This window comes from Scyliorhinus torazame, chromosome 5 (genome assembly GCF_047496885.1).
Source record: "Scyliorhinus torazame isolate Kashiwa2021f chromosome 5, sScyTor2.1, whole genome shotgun sequence".
Lineage (NCBI taxonomy): Eukaryota > Metazoa > Chordata > Chondrichthyes > Carcharhiniformes > Scyliorhinidae > Scyliorhinus > Scyliorhinus torazame.
In genome coordinates, this window is record NC_092711.1 from 313,321,520 (window position 1) to 313,330,024 (window position 8,505).

The following is an 8,505-nucleotide window of genomic DNA, read 5'->3' on the forward strand; positions in this document are numbered from 1 at the left end:
TGATGCTCTTAAACCAACCTCTCAGAGATGTTGTATAAGAGCAGCCTGGAATAGGGTGGTGAGGCAGTTATCTTAGCTACTTTCACTGTTCGTCGATATTATATAACTAGAAACCACGGAAACCAAACTGAGAACAAAAAAAAACACATTTACAAAACAGGAATAAAATATTCTCTGCTTCTACAATTCCGTTTGGTACATATTATTTTCACAGACTGTGAAAATGAGTAAAAAGGTATGGTTTCTAAATCTAAAAAAGGTATTCTCTGAGTCGAATGTCATTATTGCACTGCATTACAACAGTGATTACAATTGAAAAGTCCGTCATTAGCTGTGAAGCACTTTGCAACATACTGGGGTGGTGAAAAACTCTATATAAATTCAAGTCTTCCTTATTCTGATCTTTTGTATATAAAATTCGCAATTGAAGGATTTCTGAATATTGAAGTACCCCCACATTACGTATGATTACAAGGCAACATCCAAGGAGACTCACAGTGTTTATGTGAGGTCTGAAAAATGTACATGGGGTTTCATTTTGGCCACAGACACCCAAAGATTAATGAGGTCGAGGTCAGGCTTTGATAATAATGCACAATTGAGTTCTTCAGTTATCACGTGAGGAATGACCAACCCCATGTAAAAGTGAACACTGATGTCAATAGCTAAAAACAGATGATTCTACCGTCAGCACATTGCTGATTGCGGTACCGAGTTGTGCACTATTTAACTGCTGCATGCCCTAAATTACAAATGACTACACTTCAAAATTACTCCATCAGCTGTAAAAAAAACTTTAGGACATCCTAAGACGTTGAAAGGCACTATAGAAATGCAAGTCCTTTCTTTCAGGCATTTACAGTTTAAATAGGTTTATCTGACTTAATGATATATCTGATTTATAATGTCAGTACCAGGACTATTTTAATAATTGATCAAATACCTGATATGAACTCTGGTTACTTTCAATAGTAAACTGTTTATGTTTGGACACACTGTAGAATATTTAGGGCAGTGACTCTCTTTACAAAACCTCCCACATACCAAAAAATGTTACGTTTTGTACCAACAAATAACTACCAGTGCGTGCATATGACTGAGGTTCTGCAGTTAATTGCAAACAATAATACCCATTGGGAATATCACTCTGAATATTCAATTGGAATTTTTAACTGCTGAAAACTGTTAATTAGTGCATCCAATAAATATCTTATTCTAATGTACTGAATTGTTAAATACTTTTTTAAATTTTGACTATTGTCGCAAAACTGACCTAAATAAAATGGACATCACTTGTCTTGTTTTGTTCATTCAGAGGATGTGGGCATCATTGGCAAGGCCATCTAATTTTTTTTTACAATTGTTTTTTTAAGTTTAGAGTATCCAATTATATTTTTTCTAATTAAGGGGCAATTTAGCGTGGCCAATCCAGCTAACCTGCACATCTTTAGGTTGTGGGGTGAAACTCACGCAGACATGAGCAGAATATGCAAACACCACAGGGACAGTGACCCAGGGCCGTGATTCAAACCCGGGTCCTCAACGCCGCAGGCAGCACTGCTTACCCCTGTGCCATGTGCTGCCTGGCAAGGCCATCACAAACGGCCCTTCCAAACGTGGTGGTGAACTGCCTTATAACAATAATCTTTTTTATTGTCACACGTAGGCTTACTTTAACACTGCAATGAAGTTACTGTGAAAATCACCTGGTAGCCACATTCAGGCGCATGTTCGGGTACACTGAGAGAGAATTCAGAATGTCCAATTCACCTAACTTGTGGGACTTGTGGGAGGAAACCGGAGCACCCAGAGGAAACCCATGCAGATACAGGGAGAACGTGCACACTCCGCACAGACAGTGACCCAAGCGGGAATCGAACCTGGGACCCTGATGCCATGAAGCAACAGTGCTAACCACTGAGCTACTGTGCCTTCTTTAATAGAGCTGAGCAGCTTGCTAGGCCACTTCAGGAGGAAGTTAAGGGCTAGCCACATTTCTGTCGATCTGGAGTTACATACAGGCCAGACCAGGTAAGACAGCAGATTTGCTCCCCTAAAGGACTGTATTGAACCAGATGGGTTTTTGGACAATAAACTGGTACTTTCAAAGTCAATGGTACTGAAGCGAACCTTTTAATTTCCTGACTTAATTAACTAATTGAGTAGATATAAGAGCAGCACATGCAGGTCAGGCAGCATGCGGGGAGAGAAACAGAGTGAACATTTCAAGTCAATGACCTTATAGCAGTGCAAAGGAGAGATTGTGCAAGGGAAAAGATTGTGGAGAGGGGAGGAGGAACAAAAGGAAATGTCTGTAACAGGGTGGAGGGCAGGGGAAAAAAAATAATAAAAAGTTTTATGATTAAAAAAGAAAGGAAAGGTATTGGGTGAAGTATAGGAACAAAAGATGTGTCCAGATGAGGCGTGAATGGCAGGATAGCAGCTGGCAGAATGCAAAGTGAAGGAATAGAGGAACATCAGGGGGAAAAAAAAAGTGAAACAAAATGGAGGCAGATTCCATGTGTGAAAATTATTGGACTCAATGTGGAGTGCAGAAATTTGGAGAGTACTGATCCTCGAGCTTGTGTTGAACTTCTTTGGAATATTACAGCAGCAGGCCAAGGACAGAAAGGTCGGAGTTGAAGCATGTTAGAGAATTAAAATGAGAGGCGACAGAACGCTCAGAGTCAGGCTTGGGGTTCGGTTTTGCTGCTTTCTTTATCCCTCATCTTTCTTTATTCCTTCACTTTGCATTTGGTTGGCTGCAATCCCGCCATTCACACCTCATCTGGACATATCTCTACTTCACCTATCACCATGGCTTCTGTCCTTTTTTTAAACCACAAAACCATTTGCCATCCAATTTCTCCTGCGCTTCACCCTATTGCAGACCTTCCCTTTCGACCACAAGAATTAGGAGCCATTCGGCCCTTCCAACCTGCTCGGCCATTCAGTCAGATCATGGGTGGTCTGACTAATTGTATTGTTCCTCCTCCTCCCCTCTCTGCCCTTTCATTCGCCCAAAACCTATGGCACCTCTATCTTTCCTCAGCTCTGATGGAAGATCATTGGCCTGAAACGTTAACTATTGTTTCTCAGTTGCTGCTTGACCTTCAATTCCCAATTCTCCAGCGGTCTGGTCAGGTTTGAACACACGTGTCCAGATCATGACTCCAGTCGCATGCACGACCCACAATTAGCTCAGGGTCAAGGAACCCAGAACTAATAGCTTTACACCCAATAGCTTAAGGAAAAGTGAATAGAAACTTACCTGGAAGTTGAATCATTGTTGAAGTTAGTTTTATGATTCAGTCCCACTAGCAAATCTATACCAAGGCATGGGTTTTGTGTCTCCCACTCTGGTGAGATATCAGGCTCTTCCTGCGCCCAGCTGGTAACTAAAAGGACTACAGAGCGTTATGCTGAGTACAAGCAGTTGTATTTGATGGAATTTAAAACACTTCACGCCTCGAGGTGGCTGTGGGATTGCAACATCGCAGTAACTGCATCGACAGGATGTTTCCTCAGGGCTGACAGTCAGCATTCAACAGGGGGATTGGCAATTAATAATGGGGGGGGGGGGGGGGGGGGAGGGGGGTGGCTGGCGTATTAACAAAATAAAAATGGCACTTGTCATGTACACTCCAGTACACACAACTCTAAATTACACGTGTTGGATTTTAATATGATACAGATACAGCCACTTGAAAAAGGTCCAACTCCCACATTACCACGCCGATGGATGGCCGGCGATTAGAAACGCTGCTAAATCTCACAGTGCAAAAAGCACCTCCTAAAACTTCCCCCCCCCCCCCCAAAAAAAAAATGTCCAGCGACCAGTGTTGGCGTTAACGTCCTCCGCCTCAAAAAAAGAGAAAGATCTTCCCTGCTATATACTGGACATATATAGCTCGATCGGAGACAAAATATAATCAGCAGGTCTTTGGAAATTTAAACCACGGAACTTATACATTATAAACAAATTGCTAACATCACTAATAAGCTGAAAGTAAAACAGGAGATGCTGTATTTGTGTTTCGAGGTGGGTAATTGTTGAAGCAACATAGCTGAGTGCCATGTCCAATAATTATACATGAGGATCTTCAGCAGACAAATCAATAGGATATTGGGCAATCCCTGTAGGTTCAGTTTGAGTCAGGTTACACATTGTAGAATAAGTCCTATTCGAATAAACCATCCTGTAATCTGTTTAGTGGTTAAGATCCAGTTTTTTTTGTGTGTAATTCTACAGCTGGCTGATGACAGTCTGTTTGTCCAACACTTCGAGGTAGTCTGGCTCTGTCTGAAACTTGCCTGGCAGGGAGGGGGTCTCGCTTCTGGGCTGCTTCCTCGGCGTGCCGTACAAAGCGGTCTTGTTGAGCCTGTCCTGCTCCCTGAGCTTGGCCTGCTGCGACGGGGCAAAGTGGCGCTTGGGCAAAGTGCAGAAAGTGTAATGGGCGTTGATGGCGCCGGGCAGCGCCTTGGGCCGCTCGGCTAGGTTCTGGTAGAGCAGCTCGGCGTGGCGGCTGGGCAGGGGCGGGTGTTGTTCGAGCAGCTCCACCGTGCTGATGGAGTAGGTGCGGGTGGACAGCCCACTCGCCTTCTTCCCCTCCAGCCCGCCGCTGTAACCCGCATCGTGCAAGCCCCGGTAGAAAGCCACCTGCTCGCCCTCCCTCTGCACGTAGATGGGGTTCTTGCACATCTGGCCCACCGGGTGGGCGATGTAGTTGTAGACGTGAGCCTCCGCCTTCTCTGCCGGCTCGCTGCTGTAGGAACCGTACTGCAACTGGTAAGAGTTCAGGTCCAGGTTATTGGGGGCTCCCCCGCCGCCGTTCCCTCCGCTGGGGCCACTTTGGCCAGCCTTGCGCCTCTTCAGGACGAAAACGAAAAGGCCCGCTCCGAAACACACGCTGAGGATGAAGACCACCAACAGCCCCAGGATCAGCACCGAGAGGGGGACAGCGCTCGCCTGGGCTAACTCTGCACCGGCAGTGCCGCCCTCCACTAAATTGGAGTTGTGGGTGCTGGCCAGGGGGGTGGTGGCCACCAGGTCAGAGTATCCGGGGCACATCTCCCGCTTTGGGAGGGACCTCAGAGTCCTCCCCGCGAAGCTGGCCGGCGATTCACAAGCCACCTCGTTGATGAGCACCCCAGCCCGGGACTGCTCGATCCAGCTCTTGAGAGGCACAATGCTGCAGCCGCAATCCCAGGGATTCTCCTGAAGATCGATCTGCACCGAGGCGGGGAGCTGGTCCAACACACCCCTCACTGGCAAGCGAGAGAAGTGATTGTTCCTCAGGTTGAGCCTGGTCAGGTTGGTACCCTCAAACACATTGTTGGGCAGGGCAGTGAGCAGGTTATTGTTGAGGTACAGGAGACTGAGCCTGCCCAGGGACTGGAAGGTGTACTGCAGAATCTCCTTAATCACGTTGGACTCCAGGTACAGGTACTGCAATCTCTGCAACCCCACAAAGAGAGCTGGTGACAACCTCTCAATGTGATTGCCATTGAGATAAAGGCGGCGCAGGTGACTGAGGTTGCGAAAAGCCCCTTCCTGAATGACAGAAATCCGATTATTCCCCAAGTGCAGCAGTTCTAAGCCCCTGTAGTCCCTCAGGTCCTCCACCTGCACAATGTGCAGCAGATTGCCCGTAAGGTAGAGTTTCTTTGGGTTGGAGGGTCTGGGGTGCAGCTCCGTAATGTTCCTGATCCTTCTCTCGTGACAGTGCACATTGAGGGCATTGTCCGAGTTCTGCACACTGCAGGAGCAGACGTTGGGGCAGAAAGCCTGCAGTGGGGACCTGGTCTGATAGACCATGATGGGGCCGAAGATCTGCCGAGGGTTGGGGGCAGGGGTGGGTCGGGTGCGGTTCCTGGAGTGGCGGCCAGCTTTGCTGCCTCTGGAGGTGGGGTTGGCCGGAGGCAGGGACGCGCTCTCGGTGGAGGCCACCTTGGATGGCCGCACGTCCCTCAGGTTCGAGTCGCCGGCGCTTTTCCGGGGGCACATGTCTTGTTTGTTCAGCTGGGTGACATCCTTGCCGTGCAGGCGGAAGGGGGTCTCACACACCATGTCACTGACTATGTAGGAGATGGTATCGAGCCAGCCTTTCAGGGCAACCAGGTCACAGGTACAATTCCAAGGGTTCTCCTCCAGTTGAATCTCCATGATGCCCCCGATGTGCTCCAGGACCCCGGAGAAGGGCAGCTTCTTCAGCCGGTTGCCCCTCAGGTCCAGGTGGGTGAGCAGCACGAAGCGGAAGACGTTGTTGGGGAGACTGGGCAGCAGGTTGTCGTTCAGGATCAGAACCTTTAACTTGTGCAGCTTGCTGAAGGTGCCCGCCTCGATGCTGGCGATGTAGTTGTAATCCGCTTGCAGATACTCCAAGCTCTCCAGCCCCAGGAAGGTGTCCTCCCTCAACACTTCCAGCTTGTTGTTGTTCAGGTGGAGACTCTTCAGCGCAGCCAGGCCGTGGAAAGCGCCGTTGCGGATGTCTTGCAGCCCGTTGCTCCCCAGGTGCAGGGTGACCGTGTTGGTAAAGTTACTGAAGCCATTGGGGGGCAACTTGCTGAGGGAGTTGCCGTTGAGGAACAGCTGGTAGAGGCGGCTGTGCGGCGGCTGCAGCCAGCTAACCTTGGTGAAGCCTTTGTTCTGGCAATCAATATTCAGCACATTTTCCTTCTCCTCGCAAGCACACCGATTCCTGCAGATGTCTTTGGCGGTTTTCCGGCTTTCCGGGGGGCTCTTGGAGCAGCGGGCAGCCAGGGCGAACACACTCACTACTAGGGCGCACTTCAGCATCTTCACATCGGCCAGACCCCCCCACCCCCCCGACACTAAGTGTTGGGGTAAAGTTCCATCAGCTCAGATTGAAAGGGGAGCTTGTCAGGGGCAGCAGGCGAGGCAAATCCTTGCAGCTGACGCTGAATTAACTGGAGCTAGCAAAATAAAAGTAGCCACATCCTTCCCTTGATCGGGGCGAGAGGAGAAACGATGTGAAAGTCGGCAGTGCTGGCAGTCTGGCTGCAGAAGAACTCTGTCTCTGTCTCTCTCCCCTCCCCGAGGAGGCAAATGCTTCGCAGCCGGCTTGTCAGAAGTGAATTAAACAGCAGGGCAGACTGCATAAGATGGTCTTACTCACTCAGAGAGAGAGAGAGAGAGAGAGGCTTATCCGCTGGCAACATTCCGACACACCGGCTGCACTGTGACATTCCCACTCCGCCTGACACTGGAATGGGAGAGAGCTCCCGGTGAATGTGCCTGGAACCCTGGCACTTGGAGCAGTTTGCCTGCAGAATGAGGCGAGATAGACTGGGGGGTGGGGGGGAGGGGGTGCTGGGACTGATCTCTCTCTCTCTCTGTCTCTGTGTCGGTGGAGAGTTTGGGTCGAAATCTCCTCCTTCAATGAGCTGCCAGTGGCCACGTCAGCGCCGCTTGTGGAGCTGAGTGCGATGGGACGCGCTCCGCACTGGAGGCTATCTGCATGTTGCATTGGGAGAGGCGAAAACATCCCAGAACACACACGCACCCACTCGGCCCGGCACCCTGCAAACCCGCATTGCATCCTCTCGCCCCGGTGCACCTTCTCATGGCTATTCTGCCCCCCGCCCCCGGCTGCGGACGCTTCAAATGGAGGAATGTTTGGACAGAGAGAGCTGAAATGGACAGAAATGTATCACTGGTCAACTTGCCCTCAGAGGCAGCGCGTTTGGACGGATTCCTGTGAAAGGGGGACAGGGGGAGAGCAGTCAAACCCAAATTGGCCAGGGGACTGATGGGTTCTCTGTCTCCCTCCTGCCCTCACTCCCTCCTTCCCCCCTTCCCTCCCTCCCTCCGCCGCGCACACACCCCATTCGCCCCCCACTCGTCCCCGCAGCAACTCCCGCTCAGCAATGCCAATTGAACGAATTTCTTCCAGCCGTTTAGCTCGGCGATTAAACCAAAAGAAGGAACGGGACCTGGCGGAGAGGCTGAAATTACTCCTGGGTGGCAGCGTGCAGCTGGGGTGCACGGTTCCTGCTCAGGTTGGCAAGTCTGCACACCTCCCCCCCCCCCCCCCCCCCCACACACACACTCTCTCCTCCCTCTCTCACATCCTCCCTTGGACGGAGGCACATCTTTGTCCAACTTGCTGGTGGACAGGCCGCCAGGGATTTGGGAACCGGGTTAAAATTCCGCCCCCCCCCCCCCCACCGGGGGATCTATGGGGGCTGCAACTTGGAGCTGGAAGTTGACGGTGGGCACAGGCGGCGGTTATGCCCTGCTGGGGCAGAGCGCTGAGCAACCTCCCTGTAACCAGAACAATGCAGGGGATTGTAACGTTAACCATCTTGTAATGGTTCTTATTTCAGGTTGTGTGTGTGTGGGGTGGTGGGGGGGTGGTGGAGGCCAGTCCTCATAAACACTCAAAGATGACACTCGTCCCCAAACGTGGGCAAGTTGGGCGCAGCCACAAGAGACTCCACCGAATGCGAGCTGAGCAGTTCTGAGTCTCACTCAGCTGACAT

At 50.3% G+C, this 8,505-nt stretch overlaps 1 protein-coding gene across 1 annotated transcript; it reads right to left on the bottom strand.

Moving 5' to 3' along the window:
* Positions 1-3,658: 3,658 nt before the first annotated feature.
* Positions 3,659-7,558, bottom strand: slitrk2 (SLIT and NTRK-like family, member 2). The gene has a single exon (XM_072505929.1). The coding sequence runs from the start codon at positions 6,797-6,799 to the stop codon at positions 4,247-4,249; it is 2,553 nt and encodes an 850-aa protein (XP_072362030.1). The 5' UTR covers positions 6,800-7,558; the 3' UTR covers positions 3,659-4,246.
* Positions 7,559-8,505: the final 947 nt, after the last annotated feature.